Source organism: Rhinoraja longicauda, chromosome 30, assembly GCF_053455715.1.
Source record: "Rhinoraja longicauda isolate Sanriku21f chromosome 30, sRhiLon1.1, whole genome shotgun sequence".
Lineage (NCBI taxonomy): Eukaryota > Metazoa > Chordata > Chondrichthyes > Rajiformes > Arhynchobatidae > Rhinoraja > Rhinoraja longicauda.
In genome coordinates, this window is record NC_135982.1 from 8074903 (window position 1) to 8100241 (window position 25339).

General features: G+C 46.1%; 1 protein-coding gene across 1 annotated transcript in view; it reads left to right on the forward strand.

Moving 5' to 3' along the window:
- The window catches only part of eno1a (enolase 1a, (alpha)), a 52440-nt gene extending 38732 nt beyond the window's left edge, over positions 1–13708 (forward strand). The window contains exons 9-12 of the mRNA XM_078425016.1: positions 4196–4397; positions 10538–10646; positions 12076–12134; positions 13419–13708. Coding sequence (XP_078281142.1) covers positions 4196–4397; positions 10538–10646; positions 12076–12134; positions 13419–13488 — 440 coding nt within the window. The 3' untranslated portion in view covers positions 13489–13708. The remainder of the gene's footprint in view (positions 1–4195; positions 4398–10537; positions 10647–12075; positions 12135–13418) is intronic.
- Positions 13709–25339: the final 11631 nt, after the last annotated feature.

The window sequence follows — 25339 nt, forward strand, 5'->3', positions numbered from 1 at the left end:
ACGTTGAAGGAGCAGCAACATATTTCCAAGTCCGAATGATGTGCGACCTGGAGGGGAACCAGTGGGTGGTGGTGGTGATAGAAACAAGGAATTGCAGTTACTGGTTTACAAAAGAAGAGACGCAGTGCTGGAGTAACTCAGTGGGTCATTCAGCTTTTCTGGAGAACATGGAAAGGTGACGTTTGGGGTCGGGACCCTCCAGATTGATTGGTGCTGGGGGGGTGGGGTGGGGTGCAGAATGCTGGAGGAGAGGAGGGGCAGGTAATAGGTGAACACAGGTGAGGAAGAGGGGGTCAGATAGGCAGATGGTTGGACTGCGGCCAGAGCTGGGGAAAAAATGATGTGTGAGAAAAAGATCAAAGAGTTGCAAATTGTGAAGCCAGCAGAATGAATTGCCGATGGCGGGGGCGGGGGGGGGGGGGGGGGGGGGGGAGAGAAAGAAGAGAGGTGGGGCACGAGGGGGGGGAGCGAGGAGAGGGAGGGGTTGTTAGATGTTACCTAAAATTGGATAATTCAGTGTTCATACGGTTGGGTTGTAAGCGACCTGAGCAGAATATGAGGCGCTGTTCCTCCAGGGTGGGGATGTCCCTGGCAGCGTCTGCTCTTGTCAGCCCTTGCTGCAGTTTGTCCAAGTCCATTGCACCCTTCCCACAACTGCTCACTGCACACCAAGCATGGTGGAAAGTGTTCGAGAGGTACTAACCTATGCCTAGCTTGGATTAGCAGACAAATGGTTTAGTAATACCCCAGTAATACATGACCAAGTGTATTGGTGCTAATGACTAATTTACAGGTCCGTACAGTGGAATACCTGAACCATTCAGTGGCGATTTACACTCCCTCAAGCCTTATCGTGATATCTGCTCTCTAATCCCTTTGAGTTGTTGCATCAGTCACAAGGTTTTATTTTTATGGCTTCTCAATTAATTATCATGAGCTAGGGTGCTTAGGAACATTTCGAGTTGATTAACTGACTCTGAGGATATCCAGAGACAAAACATTTGTGGCATGTATATCAAATGTAAATAAATGTTTTCAAATACACAGGACGTGATGTTAAAATCCAAAGTGCCACCTCTTAACTTGCTCCCGGTGGTGATAGATGGCTTAAACACTCATCTACCCTCCTCCGATGTTGAGAAAGGCTGGGCAGACACGTGATTGGGGTTATCAAGTGGGCTCCTACTTTCAACAGTGTTTCGCTGACTGGGCCCACGACGTCTCCAGTAGGCTCAGCAGTGTGTTCTGGCATCCCAGAACCACCCCCCTCTGCATCTGCCTAGCCGGCTTATTTGGGAGAGCAGATGGGGTCGTTCCTCTTCATAAGATTTATAATATGAATGCTTTTGAGTAATCAAAGGTCTAGTGTTTCTAGGTTAGAGTCACCGTGTAATCGCTGTGCCCGGGAAGAGTAGGGGTGGGGGAGCCTTGCTTGTTGTTGGATTACTTAATTGATCCAAAACATGATCTTGATCATCTAGCTAGAGGCACATTTTTTAATCCAACAGCTGTAAAGCGAAGGAGGTTAATGTACATGACTCGGTAACATGAGAAACATTGAAGATAGCCTTGGCTGTGGTTCAATATATCTGCTGCAGAGTTAAATTACTCTGGAGTGATGGAGAGATACAGCATGGAAACAGGTGCTTCAGCCCACTGAATCCACACAGACCATCAGCCACCCACTAACATGAATCCTACCCTCACCCATTTTATTCCACCCACATTCCCAGCCGCTCCTCCTAGGAATCTACCAATTAATCTACCAACCTACAGTCTTTGTGATGTGGGAGGAAACCGGAGCACCCAGAGGATCTCCACACAGTCACAGGGAGAAGTTTAAACACCACACAGACAGCGCCCGACGTCAGGATTGAACCTGGGTCTCTGAAGCTGAGAGGTAGCAGCTCTACTAGTTGTGCTGCCCCTAAATATTTCAACATCGTGCAAAGGGGGAGGGAGATGATTGGACATGATTCATCGGAGATGGAACGCAGGGAGCCGGGGAAACTGCAAATTCAATTCTTTGCAGACACTGGTTTGAGAGAAGGGAGTCACAAGAGACCACAGATGATGTACAGGTGCTCCTCAACTTGCGATGGGGTTACATTCCGAGAAGCCCATCGGAAACCGAAAATATTGTAAATCGAAATGCATTTAAATGCATCACCTGATCACGTGTCCGGAAGCGAGCTGTGGCTCGCTATGGGTCGCTGCCATTTGTACCATCGCAAAGTCAAAATATCGTACGTCGGGGAGCATCTGTAACCAAATGCTGTAATATGGAGACAAAAGACAAAAACAAACTGCTTTTGGAACTTGGCTGGTTAGGCAGGTTATGGGCGGCACAGTGGCGCAGTTAGTAAAATTATTGCCTCTCAGTGCCAGAGACCTGGGTTTGATCCTGACCTCGAGTGCTGTTTGTGCGGAGTTTGCAAGTTCTCCGTGACCGTATGGGTTTCCTCCAGGTGCTCCGGTTTCCTCCCAAATCCCAAAGATGTACAGGTTTGGAGTTAATTGGCATGGTGTGTAGGTAGTGCATGCGAAAGTGGGATAACATAGAACTAGTGCAAGTGGGTGATCGATGGTCGGCATGAACTTGGTGGGCCCAAGAGTCTGTTTCCATGCTGTGTCTCTAAACTAAAATAAACATCTGTGGAGGCAAAGATGATGGATAAAGAGTGGAGATAGGTTGTTGTTCAAAATAATGCCGGCTACAGCTAATGGAAAAGTGAGTGAGATCTGAACACTATTTACACACCAGCACCAGACTTGAATATTTTCCAGCTTCATCCAGAAGTGATTCATCTCAGCTTTTACCTCAGGCTAACGATTAAAGAGCACATTTCAATTGGGAAATATTTAATATTGGCATAAAGACTTGTTATCAAATAGGGAGGGACAAATGGGCCTAGAGCAGATTGGAAAGATATCATCTGTGGAATGCCCAAAGAGTTGGTTCGTGACCCTCAGTTATTTACTATTTATTAAATAGTAATACAATACTATATACTATATAGTATTATAATATAAGAAAATAACTGCAGATGCTGGTACAAATCGAAGGTATTTATTCACAAAATGCTGGAGTAACTCAGCAGGTCAGGCAGCATCTCAGGAGAGAAGGAATGGGTGACGTTTCGGGTCGAGACCCTTCTAATGGTATTGTATTGGTGGGGACAAAGTAAAAGTTATCCAAAGTTTGCTGTCGGACTAAGAATAGGTGGGAGGGTATGCTGCAGTAAAAATATTCAAACTCTACAAACGGAATATAGGTAAAGGGAATGGGAGAAAACGTGGCAAATGGTTTTCGAAGTAGCAAAGTGCGAGATAAGTTTTTTGCGTGGGCGGTTTCAAAAGGAGGACTTATTCGTACAGAGTGGAGCACAGAACGATCTGGGTGTTCTGTGGATGAGACACAAACTAGGTGCAGCAAGTCATTAAGGCAACAAATTGCACATTGGCCTTTATTGATGAGAAGAGGGAGGGAGAGGCAAGTTTAAAAATAGAAAGCATGGTTACAATTCTACAGTCGGGACCTATATCGCGGGGTGGAAATGTCAACGTTTAAAGGGCACAGCAAGCCAATTAACCTACAAACTTGAACATCTTTGGAGTGTGGGAGGAAACTTGGGGAAAAAATACGCAGGTCTGCCGCTGTGCCACCCTATTCCCTCCCCCCCCCCCCCCCCCCCCCCCAAAGATTGCAACAACAAAATCAAACATTGCTTCATCGCCATTCCCCTTGCCCTGTTTTCCCTCAGTGGAAAGCATAAGGATGAGCGGCACGGTGGCGCAGCGGTAGAGTTGCTGCCTTACAGCGAATGCAGCACCAGAGACCCGGGTTCCATCCCGACTACGGGTGCTGTCTGTACGGAGTTTGTTCATTCTCCCCGTGACCTGCTTGGGTTTTCTCTGAGAACTCCGGTTTCTTCCCACACTCCAAAGATGTACAGGTTAATTGGCTGGGTGAGCCAAAAAAATTGTCCCTGGTGGGTGTAGGATAGTGTTAATGTGCGGGGATCGCTGGTCGGTGCGGACCCGGTGGGCCGAAGGGCCTGTTTCCTCGGTGTGTCTCTAAACTAAACTAAACTAAAAGTGACCAAGTGGAGGGAAGTCCACCAATGAGCTAGCCTTGATGGGTTGAATGGCATTTTGTTGCTACTTGCATTTTTCTTGCTGTTCATCCTTCCAGTTGTCTCCATTGAGGATCCGTTCGACCAAGATGACTGGGAAGCCTGGAAGAAGTTTACAGCAAGCACTGATATCCAGGTGGTGGGAGATGACCTGACTGTGACAAACCCCACTCGCATTACCAAAGCAGTGGAGGAGAAAGCCTGCAACTGTCTGCTGCTCAAAGTCAACCAGATCGGAACTGTGACCGAGTCCATTCAAGCGTGAGTCCATCTCCTGGGCATATAAAAACGTTGTGCACTTGTATAAAGTCTGAAAAGTAGGCGAACCGCCCCGAACACTGTGTTATGGCATGATTGAGCCAAATTGATGCATGTGGTGGCAGAGTGGATCAATTACCAGGCTGAGAGGCAGAGTTAGGCACAAAATGCTGGCGATTCCAGCCTTGTAGTTCATGCCTCCAGTGCACTTCAGCTCACCGAGTCCATGCCAACCATCAAACGCTTATTTGTACTAATCCAACATTAATACCTTTTATAATCTCCCCACATTTTTTTCATCAACTGCCTACAAATTCTACCACTTGCCTATGCTTTAAGAGCAACTCACAGTTGCCAATCTGCAGCTCTTTGCGATGGGGGAGGAGACCGGAGCACCAGGAGGGAGCCCACGCGGTCACAGGAAGAAGGTGCAAATAGTTGGCTGTAGAGATCAGGATTGAACCTGGAACTCCAGTCGAGTCTCCATCCGTTAAGTCCCACCGGCGCACTGGGGATTTAAAATAGAGTAATAAATGGGCATGGCATTTTTTTAAAATCTAATACAATCATGAAACTACCACAACCCATCTGGGTGGCCAATGTGCTCCAGGGGAAGGAACTTGCTGTCCTTACCCAGTTTCATCGACCTGAGACTTCAGACACACAATGGAATTAACTCGTAACTACCTCGTCGGTTCACGGATGAATTGGGGTGACCAATAAATGCTGGCATTACCAGTGATGTCTGCTCATGGTAAATTACAATGAATCCACAATATTTCCACAAGAAGCACACCATTGCTGCCCAACATCAATGAATCCCATCGGGAAAAGATTCCACTTGCTTTTGTTTGCCTCGTTGAACTAATCTGTCGGGGTTTACTTTTGTCCGCCAGAGGCTGTTCTTCATTGGAAGTGATAAAAATTTAGTCAGCATCTGGTGCTAAATGATAGGAGCAAATACTTTAAAAAGCAATGTGCTGATATCCACCTCAAATATTAAGCACTTTCAAGTCAAGTCAAGTTTATTTGTCACATACGCATACACGATGTGAAGTGAAATGAAAGTGCCAATGCCTGCGGATTGTGCAAAAAAAAAAAGAATTACAGTTACAGCATATAAATTAAAGTTAATACAGAGAAGACAAAATTTTGTCCCTGGAGTTATAAAAGTTAACAGTCCTGATGGCCTGTGGGAAGAAACTCCGTCTCATCCTCTCCATTTTCACAGCGTGACAGCGGAGGCGTTTGCCTGACCGTAGCAGCTGGAACAGTCCGTTGCTGGGGTGGCGGGGGTCCCTCATAATCTTGCTTGCTCTCGATCTACACCTCCTGATGTATAGGTCCTGCAGGGGGGCGAGTGTAGTTCCCATGGTGCGTTCTGCCAAACGCACTACTCTCTGCAGGGCCTTCCTGTCCTGGGCAGAGCTGTTCCCAAACCAGACTGTGATTGAATGTTAAGTTATATTTTCTTTAATTCTCTGGGCATTCAACAAAGATGGAGCCTTTTTGTCCCATGCATCTAATCCCACCTTTCAGCTTTCTATCAGTAAAATCATTGAGTCATATAGCCCTCGTATACAGAACAGGCCCTTCATCCCAACTCATCCATGCTGACCAAGATGCCCAGCTCCACAAATCCCATTTGCTTGCATTTGGCCCATCTATATACTATAACTCTCGTTTGTTTTTGTTTGTTCCTGAACTACAGCCAAAATGGTACACGATTGCGTGACAATTTTTGGCCCACCTTGCTCGCCGTTGTCCCTTTGGTGCTATTGGAAGAAGTTTCATTGAAATTGGTGTTATGTTTTAAAAGTTATTCACATTTTAAAGTTTAAATCTATCTCCTGGGGAGGGAGGGGGGCAGGAGGGAGGATAAGGGGGGGGTTGAGGGGGAGCGGGGGGGCGGAGAGGGTGCTGCACCAATGCAGGAGAGGTTTGGGCCCAACGGGTCCTCTTGGTCTAGTATCCCTCTAAACCTTACCCCCATCCAAATGTTGCCTTAGCACCTGCCTCGACCACCACCTCTGGCAGCTCGTTCCATATACCGACCACCCTCTGTGTGGGAAAAAAAAGTTCACGTGGAGATCCCTATTAAATCTTTTCCCTTTCATCTTGAATCTATGCCTTCTTGTTTTGGACTCCCTTACCACAATGCAGATAAATTGGGCACTGGATAAAAATGTTGAGACCTCTGGATGCTGGAAATATGAAATATACACAGGAAATGCTGGAAGCGCTCTGTGGATCAGGCAGCATCTATGGAAAGAGAAGCAGTAAACATTCCAGGTCCTTGCCCCTACATCACAACCAGCTGGTGGGGGTCTGTCAACAGTTTGAACATTTTATTTTGTGAAGCACATTAGTGTGGAATTGCCCAAGGAACAGCTTTAATAATTAACTCTTATTGTGATACATTCAGCTCAAATTGTTCCATTACCGGGAATTGACTATATTGGCAGCCTGTTACACTTTCCTCAATCTGGTGTAGTTTGATAAACCTTTGATGTTAATCCTGTTGAACAGTTACTATTGACCTGTCCTTGTGTTTACTTGAGCTTCTGCTTCATATAATTGCATTTAGTGCAAGTAATCTTCCTGGTTCGCTCAGGAGCAAACTAAATATTTGAACATGAATTAACCTACTTAGCCTAACTTCACCTCCTCCCCTTATACAGTCTCTCGGGGTAAGTTGCAATGTAAGTTATGTACAGTCTGACATTGCCCTGTGTATCCATGGCAGTCCAAGGTTAGAAATAAACTCCGGGCAGGGGCCAGACGTATCAAATGTTGAGAGTGTTAAGGGGACTGCCAGATCTCTGTCCACTCCATAAAATGCAACACTGCTTAACTGAGCTGGGAGTGTGGAGGATCAGTGGTCGATGTGGCTGGGATATATTGGTCACATCAGGAGATCGGTTTTCCTGCCCGTTTCTGTAACTGAAGTACTGGGCGACGTTTCGAGTCGAGACCCTTCTTCAGACCATGAATTGCCCTTCTTCAGACTGAGTTACTCCAGCTTTTTGTGTTCATCTTCGGTTTAAACCAGCATCTGCAGTTCCTTCCTACACTGAAGCACTGGGAATCTGCTGCTGATGATGTGCACGCTGGCACCATCTGGTGGTTGCGATGGTCACTGCAAACAGGATGTCAGGCAGCTACTCGACTGGAGAAAGCTCTGGGGTGGAGTGACAAAACAAATTGGAATCCAGCTTCCAGTTACAATTATAGAATGTAAAACAGTACAGGCCCTTCGGCCCACAATGTTTGTGCTGAACATGATGCCACTGATCTCATCTGCCTGCAAATGATCCATAGCCTCTATTCCTTGCACTTCGATGTGCTATCTAAACGCCTCTTAAGTGCCACGATCTATCTGCCTCCACTTACCCCCCCCTGGCAATGCATTCCAGGCTCCCACACTCTATATAACTTTAAACTTTATAACTTTAAATCTAAATAAAACTTGCCCAGCACATCTCCATTAAACTTTCCCCCTCTCACCTTATGCCCTCAGGTGGTTGACATTTCCACCCTGGGGAAAAAGGTTCTGACTGTCTACCCTGTCTATGCCCCTCATAATTTGATATACTTTTATCGAGTATATATGTTATATACTTCAAAGGAATCACAAAATGCTGGAGTAACTCAGTAGGTCAGGCAGCATCTCAGGAGAGAAGGAATGGGTGACGTTTCGGGTCGAGACCCTTCTTCGGACTTCTGTCATATACTTCTATCAATTGCTAACTTAAAGCAAATTCTTGGCCTATTGAGAAAAGACTCAGGTGTTGATGCCTTTTGCCGTCAGGGAGATGCTTTGAACTCGGGTAAGGAAATGGCAATCTCTGTCTGTGTGCTCTGTGAGCTGAGTTGGTACCTTTTGTGGAGCAGGAAGTGTTTGAGTGTTTGACTTTACAATGCAGAAGGAGGCCATTTGGCCCGTTCCGCCTCTGATGGTTAAAAGAACGGCCCTGCCTAAACCTGCCTCCACCACTCACCCCACAGCCCTGCAGGTGCCTGCTCCTCAAGTACAGTAGAACACAAAACAATACAGCACAGGAATGGGCCCTTCGGCCCGCAATGTCCGTGCTGAACATGATATCAAGTTAAACTTCTCTCCTCTGTCTGTACATGGTCCATATCCCTCCATTCCCTGCATATACCTGTGCCTATCTGAAAGCCTATTAAACATCACTATCATAGCTGCCTCCACCACCTCCGGCAGCATGTTCCAGGCACCCACCATCCTTGTGTAAAACAAAACTTGCCTGCACATCTCCTTTAAACTTTGCTCCTCTTACCTTGTATTGTGTGCAGTTTTGGTCTCCAAATTTGAGGGAAAACATTCTTGCTATTGAGGGAGTGCAACGTAGGTTAGTTTCCCAAGATGGCGAGACTGTCATATGTTGAAAGAATAGAGCGACTGGGCTTGTGTACACACGAATTTAGAAGGATGAGAGGGGATCTTATTGAAACATATAAGATTATTAAAGGATTGGACACGCTAGAGGCAGGAAACATGTTCCCGATGTTGGGGGAGTCCAGAAGCAGGGGCCACAGTTTAAGAATAAGGGGTAGGCTATTTGGAACGGAGATGAGGAAAAAAGTTTTCACCCAGAGAATTGTGAATCTGTGGAATTCTCTGCCTCAAAAGGCAGTGGAGGACAATTCTCTGGATGCTGTCAAGAGAGAGATAGATAGAGCTCTTAAAGATAGCGGAGTCAAGGGATATGGGGAGAAGGCAGGAACGGGGTACTGATTGTGATCACAGTGAATGGCGGTGCTGTTGCGAATGGCCTACTCCTGCACCTGTTGCCTATTGTCTATTATAGCCCTCTTGTCTTTGACATTGATCCCCTGCAGAAGATGGTTAGACTGTCTGCCCTTTCTGTACCTCTCTCATCAATTTATAATCTTCCATCAGGTCTCCCTTCAGTGGTGAGGAGGTTTTTGCTTCTGCACTTTGAGGCAGTGTGTTCCAGATTCCCTCCACTTGCATTGAAGTGATTGTCCTCATCTCAACCTTAAACCTTCCGCTTTATACCCATACATCGCAACATGGTTTGGGAACAGCTCCATCCGAGACTGCAAGAAATTGCAGAGTTGTGGACATAGCCCAGACCATCACGCAAACCAACTTCCCATCCATTAACTTCATCTGCACCTCACGCTGCCCCGGCAAGGCCACCAGTATAATCAAGGACAAGTCTCACCCCTCTTCTCTCCTCTCCGTGCAGGCAAGAGGTACAGAAGTGTGAAAACGCACACCTCCAATTACAGGGACAGTTTCTTCCCAGCAGTTATAGACAATAGACAATTGTAGGAGTAGGTCATTCGGCCCTTCGAGCCAGAACCACCATTCAATGTGATCATGGCTGATCATTCTCAATCAGTACCCCATTCCTGCTTTCTCCCCATACCTCCTGACTCCGCTATCCTTAAGAGCTCTATCTAGCTCTCTCTTGAATGCATTCAGAGAATTGGCCTCCACTGCCTTCTGAGGCAGTGAATTCCACAGATTCGCAACTCTCTGACTGAAAAAGGCAATTGAACCATCCTATTACCAATTAGGGATGGGTCCTGGCCAACCATCCACCTCATTGGAGACCCTTGGACTACCTTTAATTGGACTTTACTGGAATTGCACTAAATGTTATTCCCTATATCCTGCATATGTACCCTGTGGACGGCTTGATTGTAATCATGTACAGTCTTTTCACTGACGTTAGGGCAGCACGGTGGTGCAGCAGTCGAGTTGCTGCCTTACAGCGCCAGAGACCCGGGTTCAATCCTGACTATGGCGCTTGTCTGTACGGAGCGATCACCCCACATACCAGCACTATCCTACACACCAGGGACAATTTTTTTAATTATTTACAGAAGCCAATTAACTTACAAACCTTTATTACTTTTGGGAGCACCCGGAGAAAACCCACACGGCCACAAGGAGAACATACAAACTGTACAGACGGCATCCGTGGTCAGGATCGAACCCGGGTCCCTGGCGCTGTAAGCCAGCAACTCTATCGCTGGGCCTTTGTGCCACCCCTTTCTCCATTGCTAGAGTGAATAATCCGAGAGTGAATAATTGCCGTGAAGTCCGTTTCTTCATCTCTAAACTCTTTATCCGTCTTCGCCAGTTGTAAGATGGCGCAGAACAATGGATGGGGAGTGATGGTGAGCCACCGCTCCGGTGAAACGGAGGACACCTTCATCGCTGACCTGGTGGTGGGATTGTGCACTGGTCAGGTAAGACAACGGTCACCGCTAATCTTTCAGCTACGCACGGATTTTAATCGAGATGGATATTTTTATGGCAGAGATGGGTGGATTCTTGATTAGTGCGGGTGTCAGGGGTTATGGGGAGAAGGCAGGAGAATGGGCTTAGGGGGGAGAGATGCCATGATTGAATGGCGGAGTAGACTTGATGGGCCGAATGGCCTAAGGCTGCTCCTATCACTTAAGGCCTTATTTAAGTCTGCAAAATCTCAAAGCTGATGTGCAAATCCTCAAAGTGGTGGATGAAATTATTATGATTTTGACACGCTTGATGTGACTTGTATTTAAATCTGTAGATCTACATGCTTAAAGCTTACAGGCTGGAAAATAGATTTGTTTTCTTGAGAGTGCATATGACATGGGAACAGAATCAGGCCATTCAGCCCATCAAGTCTGCTCTGCCATTCAATCATGGCTGATCAATTTTTCCCTCTCAACCCCGTTCTCCTGCCTTCTCCCTGCAACGTTTGACACTCTGACTAATCAAGAACCTGTCAATCTATGCTTTAAATGTACCCAATGACTTGGCCTGTGCATAAAAATAATTGTTGATTGGAGAAAAATGAGTTGCCAGCTGCCCTCAGCGGAGATCAAGGGATCGGTTGGGTGATAACAAGCTCTCAGACTGCTGGGTCTGTGCTCTGGCACTGCCGATGATTAGTGAGACAGGGAGGACGATGGAACAGTACAGCACAGGTTCAGGCCCTTCGTCCCACAGTGTCCGTGACGAACATGATGCCAAGCTAAACTAAACTCTGTCTCCACGTGATCCATGTCTTGCATATCCATGTGCATATCTAAAAGCCTCTGAGATGCCACTATTGCATCTGTCTGGACCACCATCCCTGGCAGCGCGTTCCAAGCCCCCCCCCCCCCCCCCAAGCCCCTCTGTGTAAAATCCTGTCTGCACATCTCCTTTAAACTTTCTCTCTCTGACTTTATAGTTCCGTAGTAATGCCCTCTAATCCAGGGAGCTTTCTGGAGGAAACTTCGCACCATCGGCCTTTCTCACTCATGTTCTCCCATTGAATTTTCCACCCTGCCTCGCCCTCCGTTTGCTCACATCTCCACAGCTGCCCTGCAGAGGTGCCTTTAATACCCATGCCCCTGGGACCAGTGAGCTTGCTATTGCTGCTCCTGGCCAGCTGGCAGCGATGTGTGTGGAGACCACTGGTCGCTGCTTAAAGGCAATAAACCGATATCAATTCCTCAAAGCAAGGATGACCCAATATTGTACCGTTTTATTTTACCTCTGATTTGATATTCGTACTTCAGATTGCACCAGCTCAGCATACCATATCCAATTTCCTCGGCACACTTTCTGAGAATGAGTCTTTTTGTGTTAGTACCGGTACGTTATAAATGAGACTAAAAGTTCACTCTTTTAATCTGTTTTCAGATTAAGACAGGAGCTCCGTGTAGATCTGAACGCTTGGCCAAGTACAACCAGATAATGAGGTAATCAATTTATAAACTTATTGTTTATTGGTGCCGCTTATTTGTGAAACCAGTCTGTAAGTGGACATTGGAACATTGAATCCATTGGTTTGGATTCCACAGGCAAAGCCAGCAGTCACAGACCACCCTTAATCTCAATGGCCGATCGATTCAGCAGGCAGTTAAATACCAGCCACCGTGGTAGGGGTTTGGAGTCTCCTCGCAGGCTATGGGCGGCAGATGTACAGCCGGCAGAGCTGCTGCCTTACAGCACCAGAGACACAGGTTCGATCCTGAACTTGGGTGCTGTCTGTGTGGAGTTTTCACGTTCTCCCTGCCACCCCGTGGGTTTCCTCCCATACCCGACAGACGTGTGGGTTTGCAGGTTAATTGGCCCCGAGTGTGCAGGGAGTGGATGTGAAAGTGTAAAATAGAACTAGTGTGAACGGGTGATGGATTTGGGCATGGGCTCAGTTCCATGCTGTAACTTTCAATGATCAGTATTCATATTAAACGATATGGGGTTTTCCCAGTGTTGCTGACATGACCATTCTAATTCCAGGTTCATTTAATTTTAGTTGAATTTATATTCTCTCAGAATCTTCTCTTGTGAGTTGAACAGTGTGTCAACTTTCTCAGTAATCTGGAACTCTGGATATTTGTTTAGCAACCTAATCACTTTGTCATAAAGCCACATTGAAGCATGAAGTACCAAATATTTACAATTGGAACTAGTTGAGTTAAATGTAGTTGTTCTGGGTGGGGAATGGATGTCAGCATAAGGCACCCTGTGCTATACCCGACTTTTATTGAAAGATTAATTGCGGGCTGCACAATGATGCAGCGGTAGAGTTGCTGCCTCACAGGGCCAGAGACCCTGGTGGAAACCCACGCAGTCACGGGGAAAATGTGCAAACTCCGTAAAGACAGCCCCCCAACTTGGGGTCGAACCCGGGTCTCTGGCGCTGTGAGGCAGCAACTCTACTGCTGAGCCACTGTGCCGCCCGCAATTAATCTTTCAATAAACGTCGGGTATAGCACAGGGTGCCTGATGTTGTGAGGCAGCAACTCTACCGCTGTGCCACTGAAATATAACTTCAAATAACCTCATAAAATCCAATCGTTTCACAGACATCTTTACTGATATTAGTTCAATTGCCACTTGATTAGCGGTTGGGTTTTATCGAGGACCTCTTTGGTCTTTAACAGTGTGAGCATCTTCCCAGTGAGATCTGCCCACAGCGACTGGATCGCCTGGGTTTGAGGTGCAACATTAACGCCTTGTGTTGACATTTCCTTCTGCAGAATTGAAGAGGAGCTCGGGCAGAAAGCTTGTTTCGCTGGCAGGATGTTCAGGAACCCTCTTGGCAAATAAAGCAGACGGCGCATGGATGGAATAACTCGGCGACTCAAATCCATCGTCGGTCCAGTGTTTAGACTAGCTTTTCCTCTCTGTCCCTCCTGAACCAGCAGAATTGCCAGCTGTCTTTGTGCTGTCACTGTCGCAGAATGATAATTGTACCAGAGGAAAGGCAATGTGTCAGGCTGTGATGTGTGTTCTTTCCTCTGGAGAATAATAAATGCAAGGCTTAACTCATGACGTCTGTTTGCCCAAAAGATTATTCATCCATTAAGACCACAACACCTCTGATGTCTTGAGTATTCTCCTTGTGATGCGGTTCATTTTTGCGTAGCTCCCTGAATGAGCTATCAAAATACTGTGTAGGAAAATAACCGCAGATGCTGGTACAAATCGAAGGTATTTATTCACAAAATGCTGGAGTAACTCAGCAGGTCAGGCAGCATCTCAGGAGAGAAGGAATGGGTGACGTTTCGGGTTGAGACCCGTCTTCAGACTGACCCGAAACGTCACCCATTCCTTCTCTCCTGAGATGCTGCCTGACCTGCTGAGTTACTCCAGCATTTTATCAAAATACTGTCCTAGCTCACCTCCTAGAACATGGAACAGTACATCACAGGAATAGATCTTTTGCCCACAATGTCCATGCTCAACATGATCCCAATCTCATCTGCCACCATACAATCCATGTCCCCCCCCATTCTGTGCATACACAGGCACCTATCTAAAAGCCTTTAAATACCCTGGGCTGTAGATCACCTAAATGGGGAGAGGTCTTCATGGAAGATGTAGTGCACAGAATGTCCATGAGCAATGACAATGTCCATGACCAATTTCGGGTGCTTGTTGAAGTTGGAGTTTTGACCTGATAGATCACCAGAAAGGTCAAGGGATGTGAGAGTTGAGTCAAACTACACCCCAGTTCCCGTCCCAGCAGAAATGTCCATCTCGACGTGTGTGCGAAATGGTCGCTTGGGCCAAATGCCCGGTATGAAGCCTGTATCCCAAACGCCCGCTCTGTTGAGAGGAGATGATCCAGTGGCTTCAGATGAGCCCATTGAGTGTAGGTGGCAACTCCCTCGACAGCAGTCCCTCGACTCCCTCGACTCCACTCTTCCCACTCACCTCCCATGGTTCTGTAAATTATATATATTTTTGAGATCATAGGGTGGGAAAAGGCCCTTCGGCCCACCGAGTCCGTGCCGACTAGCGATCACCCCCGTGCACGAGCACTATCCTACACCTTAGGGACGATTTACACAAGCCAATTAACCTACAAACCTGTAAGTCTTTGGAGTGTGGGAGGGAACTACCAGGAGAAAGCCCACGCGGTCACCGGGAGAATGTGCAAACTCCATTCAGACAGCACCCAACGTCAGGATCAAACCCAGATCTCTGGCGCTGTGAGGCAGCAACTCTACTGCTGCGCCACCGTGCCTCACTGTTATCTTCCTTCAACTGCTTATCCAGTTTCCTCTTGACTCCAATTTCACTGGTGTTACAGGGAGTGAGTTCTAAATCATCACTTCTCAGATTGCTTGGAATCACAAACAGGCTACCTGGAAGCATCTGAGAAGCATTTGAATCACCAAGGCATAGAAAGCTCCAGACCAGAAGTGGGTAAATGGCACTGATGCAAATAAGTAGGTATGTACCTGGTGGGCTGGAGGGCCAGGCTCTGTACTGTGCAACCTTATGGCAATGACACTGATGTTTAGAAGGGAGACACAAGGAACTGCAGACACTGAAATCTTGAGCACAAACACTGCTGGAAGAATCAGTAGGTCAGGCAGCATCTGCGGAAGGAATGGAGAAACGACTCTCCCTCAGTATTTCATGAAGCATTGAGATGGACTACGGTCAGTAAGCAATAGGCCCAACAAGACACAAGAGACTAAAGATGCTGCAATCATCAGCAAAAGACAGTGTTGGATGAACTCGTGATTCTGAAGAATAGTCACGACTCAAAAGGTCCTCGGCCCATTCCCTCCACAGATGCTGCCCGACCCACTGTGTTCCTCCAGTACTGTTCTTGCTTTTTCCCCCTATACTTTCCTTCTTTGCTTTAATTCTGTGTCTGCCTGCTTCTAGATCCATTCACTGCCAACACCAGGCTTAATCCCTTGAAGTTCCTTTTGGACCTTATTTGCTGCAGAGAGAATGTCCCAATTATCTCCAGTGGGAGCCATTGTAGCTGGAATCTCTCGTCAGCAAGGTTCAGCTGCAGAGTAAGGAAAGGAAACTGGCCCTTCAGCCCATTGAGTGTCTGCTGACCATCAAGAACCCATTTACACCAAACCTGCACTCATCCCATTTTACTCTCCTCACAATGCTGTTGGTTTCCTCCAGATTCTACCCCCCCCCCCCCTACAATTGGGTCAATTTACCGTGGGGACATTTAACCCACCAAACCAAATTACTTTGGATGTGGGCGGAAACCAGAACTCCTGAAGGAAATTCCAACAGTCACGGAGCGAATGTGTAAACTCCCAACAATGTCACCAAGGTCCGGATTGATCCTGGCTCGAGGCAGTGGCTCGACAAACCACTCTGCTGGCCTCTCCATCGTTTGTCTTGTTGCCTTCGTATACATCGGTAATAATGGCACTCCTCCACTGACAAACCATTTTCAATTAAGACTTGCAGATATATTGAGTCTACCAAAAGATCTCTCCAGAGATCTGAAGAAGGGTCTCGACCCGAAACGTCACCCATTCCTTCTCTCCTGAGATGCTGCATGACCTGCTGAGTTACTCCAGCATTTTGTGAATAAATACCTTCGATTTGTACCAGCATCTGCAGTTATCTTCTTATACTCTCCAGAGTATGTGTGCTTTTCAAGAAATATTTCCTTCCACAATATCGTGTACCATTTTGGCTGTAGTTCAGGAACAAACAAACAAACGAGAGTTTTAGTATATAGATAGCTGTAAGGTGGAGGCTGGACAGACTTGATGTGAATACGAAGCAACTACAGATACTGTTTTAAACTGAAGATAGTCACAAAAACCTGGAGTAACTCAGCGGGTCAGACAGCATCTCTGGAGGAAAGGAATAGGTGATGTTTCAGGTCGAGACCCTTCTTGAATTGAACAGACTTGAATTGTATTCCCTGCAGTGATGAAGGCTGAGGGGCGACCTGACAGAAGTGTGTAAAAGCATGAGAGGCATAGATGGGGTAAACAGTCGGAACTTTTTCCCCAGTGTGGAAATGTCACAGACTGGAGAGCATAGCTTTAAGGTGAGAGGGAGAAAGTTTAAAGGAGATGTTTATCTCTAAACTAAACAAAACTTATTTTGTTGATAAATAATCATTCAAGTTCAGTTTAGTTTAGAGATACAGCGCGGAAACAGGCCCTTCGGCCCACCGAGAGTGGTTACCAGTGATCCCCGCACATTAACACTATCCTACACACACTAGGGACAATTTACAAATACAGCAAGCCAATTAACCTACAAACCTATACGTCTTTGGAGTGTGGGAGGAAACCGAAGATCTCGGAGAAAACCCAAGGGGTGAACGTACAAACTCCACACAGACAGCACCCGCAGTCAGGATCGAACCCGGGTCTCTGGCGCTGCAAGCACTATAAGGCAGAAACCCTCTGTCCGCTGATATTGGGCCAAGGGGCCTGTTCCTGTGCTGTGCTGTTCTATATACTGATGATGCCACTGAGTGTAAATCTTTCACTCCCTCCCCACAGCCCCAAGACAGCATCCTGATCAAACAGGGGATTCAAAACTATTTCTTGGCCAGTTGGGATATGCAATAAATATTTACATTGGTAACAATATATACCAACTGTGTTTTGTTTTGTTCTACTGTAGATGGGTTAGGTAGAAAATTTGTCCCCCAAACAATAATGAACTTGGTGAATTGCAATCACTAAGAACAAATGTAGGCATAGAGGAGATTAGTTTCACTTGGCATCCTGTTTGGCACAGATGTTACGAGCTGAAGAGCCTGTTCCTGTGCTGCACTGATGTATGTTCTCGGTAAATGCGTGAAGCTGGACTGGAACCTGCAACCTTAGGATGGTGAGTTTGTTTCTACTGAGCTGCAGTTGTGATGGGAAGCGATAGACTGGGAATCTGAGGGGCTCTTGGAGAGAGACTAGTGGGATGCTGTGCTGTTCTTGTTGCTTATTCATCCAGTTGAACTTGTGTATTTTCCCCCAGAGATGTACGAGATAATTAACCTCGGTCAAATCCACACCACTTAACCCAGGCCTGCAACCCTAAGGCCAGTGCTTCCCTTCGTAAATTCTACAACTCTTCCCCCGGAAGACTTTTATTCCTGAGGCCAGAGACCACAGGCTGCGGCGATTGTTATATTTTCAGCTTTTCTCTCTGCAGATGGGGAAGGTGCTGAACTCTGAGAGCAGTTGACCCGCGTAATGACTGGTCACAGCTGATTTTGGTTATAGCTGACTGAAGCTGTTTTAACCGAGGCGTCTGTTCGTATTGGGAACAAAGGGCTGAGTTAGACACAAAAGTGCCGGAGTAACTCAGTGGGTCTGGCAGCATCTCTGGAGAAACAGGATGAGTGACGTTTCGGATCGAGACCCTTCTTCAGACTGAAAGTAAAGGGGGGAGGGGGGTGGGGTGGGGTGGGGAACTGGAGGTAGGAAAATGACAAGACAAATCAGGGCTGGCAACAGGTGACCGAGGAAGGGTGGAGCCCACAATGGCCCATTGTTGGGTTGGGAAGAGGTGATAACGAAGGGATACAGGGATGCAAACAAGTTGGGAGAGTTGCTTTTAGTTGGAGAAATCAAAGTTCATGCTGCTGGGTTGCAAGCTGCCCAAGAGAAATACGAGGACTGAGCTTGTTGTTTCACGGAGCGACCACTAGGTGGATGGAACAAAATGTTGTCTCAGTCTGCGTTCACCACCAGTTTGAGCATCATTGTGCACTCACCCTGTTTACAACATTTACTCACTTGTTTTGCTTTAAATTACCATTGCAATGATTGACCATGGCTTCCATGAAGGGTGGTGGTGTAAAAAGAAAGTGTGTTACCCAGAAACTGGAACTAAAAGAAATTCAGCCAATGGGTCAGGGTGTAATTATAGAGAGCAAAATACTTTACCAGAGGAGGTATTCAGATTGTTCTTTCAATACTGTACATATTTACCCACATTATTCTGTTATAGTGGACAATCGGCAATAACGGACACTATTCTGCCCCTGGGGTCCGATACAATAAGGGTATAAGAAAATAATTGCAGATGCTGGTACAAATCGAAGGTATTTATTCACAAAATGCTGGAGTAACTCAGCAGGTCAGGCAGCATCTCAGGCCTGACCTGCTGAGTTACTCCAGCATTTTGTGAATAGATACAATAAGGGTTATCTGTAGTCTGAGCTGTTTCAGGCAAAGTCTCCAGTGTTAGATAACTGCCCTAGTAAAGACCATAGATTTGTGAAAAGCTCCCGACCTTCAGCATTTGCAGAAATTACCAGGAGAAAATGATGGCCTGGAACGAGGAAATAAAAATGTTGCTTATTTGACATTATTGAACTTTGGAAAACTGCGGTGCATTTAATCAGAGGTTGCAATGCTGAAACATATTCTCGTTCTAACCCGTCTATACCAGTGCCTGCACAGTCCAATGACGCTTAATGCAGGGTGTGAGGAAGAGCATTCCTCTTCCGAATGAGGAACTGGATGAATCTGAAGATGAAGGTTGTCAGATCCCTCTATAAACCTTTGGAGACTCGAGTCATCCCATTTGGACATTAAGAACATTTATCAACATTTGAAGGTCTCTTGCTTTGCTGATAAGAGTGCATTTTGATTTGCCAATGAAGCAGTGAGCAGCCCAGTAACACACGTCTGCAATACAAGGTTCCTGGGGTAAGGCTTCTGACGATGAGGAGACCCTAACTCTCACTTTGGGACGTTGTACTGGAGGTCACAGGAGTGCCTGGTGAAAGGCGAGGTGAAAGTACATTGCTTCTACAGCGTGTTGATTGGAAAGTGCTTCCAATTTTTATCTTATTCTTTTCCTATGACATTGAAGAAGGCCATTCAGCCCATTGTGCCCATGGCAGCTCTTGGAGGAACCCCATACACCCACATCTCCCTATAATCCATTTTCCCATTGACTCCATCCTGATTTCCCCTGTTATCCACTTACTGTCTGGATAATTAACCAACCAACCATTGGATGTGTAGGAAGGAACTGAAGATGCTGGTTAACACCTAAGATAGACGCTGGAATAACTCAGATGAACAGGCAGCATCTCTAGATAGAAGGAGTGGGTGACGTTACACTCGTTTTCACACCTTACCTTTCCATATCTCTATGTCTCCCTCTGCCCTGACTCTCAGTCTGAAGAAGGTCACAGTCTAAAACGTCGTCCATTCCTGCTTCCCAGCATGCTGCCTGTCCCGTTGAGTTGCTCCAGCATTTTGTGACTATGAACCTTTGGATTTGAGGGGTAAAGCTTGTGTGGTCACGGAGAATGTGCCACCTCCACACAAACCGGAGGTATTTATTCACAAAATGCTGGAGTAACTCAGCAGGTCAGGTAGCATCTCAGGAGAGAAGGAATCTTTCTCTCCTGAGATGCTGCCTGACCTGCTGAGTTACTCCAGCATTTTGTGAATAAATACCTTCAATTTGTACCAGCACCTGTGGCTATTTTCTTACACCTCCCCACAAACTGTAACCCAATGTCAGGATTGAACCCGGGTCACTGGAACTGTGAGGTAGCAGCACTACCAGTTGTGCCATTGCACCAACACTGTGAAACTTGGGTGGAGAAGGTTTTTGGCGCCAACAATAATCTGTGTGCTTTCTTTATTTTAGATCTAATGAATACTTCTCTCTTTGTGCAGATACATTTCTCTCTACCAAAGCCATTCCTGACCACTTAATTAGAGTGGGGTCTAGAAGAATAGTTGGGGATGATTGCTGGAGAGCAAATTTAATGAGTTTTGAATGCATCAGGTATATCATCCTTGAGATGCCTGGACCAGCCAATGAGCACTGTTCCTCCCCCAGTCGTTGTGATCCAAGATCCAAGAACATAATCAAACTATTGGAAATAGTTGTACTTTCTGCCAAAGATAGACACAAAGTACTGGAGTAACTCAGCGGGTCAGGCAACATCTCTGGAGAGAAGGAATAGGTGACGTTTCGGGTCGGAATCCTTCTTCTGACAGAGACGCTACCTGACTTGTTGAGTTACTCCAGCATTTTGTGGCTATCTTCAGTGTATACCAGTATACTACCTGTGTTCTACCTCTCCATGGAGAAAAGTAGAAATAGTGCCAAAGATAGTTTGATTGCTTGTTTGAAAGATACAGCGTGGAAACAGTGTGCTCCCACACTCCAAAGACATACAGGTTTGTAGGTTAATTGGTTTGGCATAACTGTAAATTGTCCCTACTGCGTAGGATAGTGTTAGTGTGCGGGACTTGCTGGTCGGGATGGACTCGGTTGGCTGAAAGGCCTGTTTACTTTTTTTCCCTAAAAAATGTAACTATGAGCTCCCTCCAGTGGCTAAAGGCAATAGTGCGATGTCTGAAAATAGTCAAACCAGGTGACTAATGATGATTCACAATTATCATGCTCAATGGTTAAATTATATATTATCTGATTACACTTAATGGCCCAGGTGAAACAATTGGCATAGATGGTAGAGTACCAGAGGTGTGGCAAGGAAATATTTCACCAGGCTAAGCAATCCTTTCAGTGCTTTAATTAATCCTGGTCTGTGTTATACAAAAATACACCATAGTTAATAAGACATAAACAGGTTATCTGGTTGTTAGCACATTGCTCATTGAGCTGCAAATTGACTGCGAGAGTCTAGGACTAGGGGTCATAGCCTCAGAATTAAAGGACATTATTTTCGGAAGGAGATGAGAAATTTCTTTAGTCAGACGGTGGTATCTCTGTGGAATTCTTTGCCACAGAAGGTTGTGGAGGCCAAGTCAATGGATATTTTTATGGCAGAGATAGATTCTTGATTAGTATGGGTGTCAGAGGTTATGTGGAGAAGGCAGGAGAATGGGGTTAGGAGGGAGAGATAGATCAGCCATGATTGAATGGCAGAGTAGATTTGATGGGCCGAATGGCCTAATTCTACCCCTATCGCTTATGACATTATAACTGCTGCTTTACCTACATTTTAACAGTAGTGGACAAACTTTAAAAATGTGTAACCGTTCTGTGAGGCTGTGAAAGGCACTACAGAAATACATGCCTCTATTTATTGATTCTGCAGAAACTCGGACGGTGTGTCAGTGAAAGCTCTTTGCTTGGCTGGAGGGATGTGGTAATATTTTCTCAACTGAGCGTTAACTAACACTGAAGGTTATTGCTTGGCAGAGCAAAAAATGAATTCAGTTCACGTTCCTGTGACAGGAGTAGATAAATCTCACTCCTGAACTAAGATGAGATTTTCACAGCATGAAAAATCATACAGAACAGGAGGTGGTTGTTTGGCCCATTGAACTCGGGCACATTGACTCTCTGCAAGGAGTGTGCTTCAGTCAAAATACAGCATGTGTTTTCATTTCTAAGTAGAATTCTGATCCCCTTTGATAGTTGGGAATGAATCGATTTTCACTGACAAGTGAATGATTTAATCCTGGAACTTTATATCAGGAGGAGGTTATTTAACCCTGCTATCTTCAGATAGTTCCAAACATGCACTCCACGATCTCTGCTCCACACTTCCTCGTATCCACTTCCCAAATACATTTCCTCCCATTTCTCCGGACTCAACTCAATCTGCTGCACAATTTTTTTTTAGAGATACAGCGCGGAAACAGGCCCTTCGGCCCACCGAGTTCGCGCCGCCCAGCGATCCCCGCACATTAACACTATCCTACACACACTAGGGACAATTTTTACATTTACCCAGTCAATTAACCCACAAACCTGTACGTCTTTGGTGTGTGGGAGGAAACCGAAGATCTCGGAGAAAACCCACGCAGGTCACGGGGAGAACGTACAAACTCCGTACAGACGGCGCCCGTAGTCAGGATCGAACCTGAGTCTCCGGCGCTGCATTCGCTGTAAGGCAGCAACTCTACCGCTGCGCCACCGTGCCACCCTCATTTCCTCAGCCCATCAATTCGGTCCACTTGCTTCCCCACTCTCGCCCACCCCCAGCCAATTTTTGTATCACCTGTAAACTTTTTTAAAATTCTAAGTCACACCACAAGAAACTAGCAGTCTCTTTCCCAAGCACCAGATGTTAAATAACAAATATTTCCCTTGCCACAGATGCTGCCTGACCCGCTGAGCACATGCTGTTTTTAACTGCTTTCTGGCAGCTACAACTCTTTGATTTTTCATCCTGTGCAGGGACTTGTAGAACCTACCGTAGACAGTATGGGGAGAAGGCAGGATCGGGGTACTGATTGAGAATGATCAGCCATGATCACATTGAATGGCGGTGCTGGCTCGAAGGGCCGAATGGCTTACTCCTGCACCTATTGTCTATTGTCCTCCACTCATACAACATGATCCAACCAAGGCATGTGTCTGATAAAACAACTTGCGATCCAACTTTGCCTTGGATTTCATTGACTTTTTCCTGATTCATTTTCTGGTCGCTACACAAGAGTCCATGAAGAGCGCATCAAATTCATTATCTGTAAGCTGGCCTCAGTAATACTGTTTAACCTGCAGTACACTTTCCTGTACACCCCCAACCCCATCAAGAATCCATCTGATTATGCCTTAAAAAATATTCATAGGAACATCCAGCACAAAGACAGGCTCTTTGGCCCAACTCATCCATGCTGACCCACGATGCCCCATCTAAGCTAATCCCATTTGTGGACACCTAGTCCATATCCCTCTCAACCTTGCCGACCCACGCAACTATCCAAATGTCATTTAAATGTTGATAGTGCAGTCATCATGCCTATGAACACCCCCACCCCCCACCTCACCTGTATAAACTTGTTGCATGCCATGCTTTGTCCTAATCCTCCTCCCTTCCCAGCTTTTTCCCTCAACTCCCCCTCCCCCCACAATCAATCTGAAGAAGGGTCATGGCCCTAAACTTCACCCATCCATGTTCGCCAGAGATGCTGCCTGACCCATTGAGTTACTCCAGCACTTTGTGTCTTTTAAATGTTGTGATAATGCTTGCCTCAGCTACATCCTCTGGCAGCATATTCAATGTTCCCAGCACCCTCTGAGTGAAAAGGCTACCCCTCAGACTCCGATCAAATCTTTTTCCTCTTGATTTCCCCACCTGGGCGGGGGGGGGAGAGCAGGTCAGACAAGTACTCATTAAAAGAGGAACAGAGTTATCGCTTCAAGTCACTGTTTTCTCGTCACTCAGTTGTACTGTAAACAAACGGACCCATCATCATCTCTTGCTCTATGTGGGGTGGGGCAGGGTGCAATATCTCCAGGTTTGCTATTGTCACCTGCACTGTCGGAATGGGTGGGTGTCACAACTGTTGCCTCATTGATGTAGTGGCCTGGGTCCGATTCTGACCCTTGGTGCTCTCGACGTGGAGTCTTCACATTCTTCCCATGAACGTATCTGTCTCCTCTGAGTTCTTGAGTTTCCTCCTATAGTCTAAGAGGGAGTTGGGTGGCAGGAGAATCCGATGGAAGGCTGGGAAAATGACGGATGTATGGGAGAGGATGGGTCACAGAGAATTAAGCATTTCATTTTTTAGTTTAGAGATACAGCGCGGAAATAGGCCCGGCGAGTCCATGCCAACCAGCGATCCCCGCACACCAACAATATCCTACATGCGAGGGACAAGTTTACATTCATACTAAGCCAATTAGCCTACAAACGTGTACATCTTTAGAGTGTGGGAGGAAACTAGTGCTTCCCGGAGAAAACCCACGGGGAGAACGTACAAATGTACAGCACCCGTAGTCAGGATCGAACCCGGGTCTCTGGCGTTGTGAGGCAGCAACTCTACCGCTGTGCCACCGTGCCATTCCACATTGGGAGAATGGAACTGAGGAGAAGGCTCTGAGAAATGGCATAAGCTTGATTGGCCAAATGGTCCCTTCCTTTGACATAAGGGAATATCACCAAAGACGGCAAGTAAACACTATTAGCACATGAGTATAATTGACGATGACACCAACTACAGTGATATCCTTCTGGGCACGGCCACTGATTTGTCATGACCTAATAAATCAACTTGCATATCTGTCATGTTATTGTGGTGTAATGAACTTTTGGGAGCCTTGCTCACTTCCATCCATTTTGCACCCAATCTCCCCGTTGGATGACATGGGTTGTCTTCTCCCATCTGTTGCGTGGGGCAAAAGTGCACTTGGCAAAAAAATTTACGACTGCTGAATTTCATTCAAGTACCTCCAAGTATTCCACTCACTTCATTTGTGGAGCGTGCCTAAGTGAATGCACCCTTTTAAAATTTTGTTCCAGTTTATTTTCTAAATCTTGTAATGTAAATCTTAAAACAAGTGACTGCAGATGCTGGAATCTAGAGCAAAAATAAACAGCTGGAAAACCTCAATGGGCCAAGCAGCATCTGTGTAAGTAAATTTAATTCAATGTACCTAGTGAAATTCTTTGTTTTTGCATACAATCTGGTAAAATTATACAGCAGGCATCACCTCGGCAGTACACAAAGAGTTACCACGTTTCTGGCTCCGACAAAGTTACAAAAGTACTTAATACAGTCTTATAGCAGTCCTAGTCACAGTACAGCCTTGAGTTACTACCTGCCTCATTGGAGACCCTCAGCCTATATTTGATCAGACGTTACTAACTTTATCTTGCACTTTACGTTATTCACATTATTCCCGTTATCACGTACAGGTATGTAGGTTAATTGGCTGGGTAAATGTAAAAATTGTCCCTAGTGGGTGTAGGATAGTGTTAATGTACGGG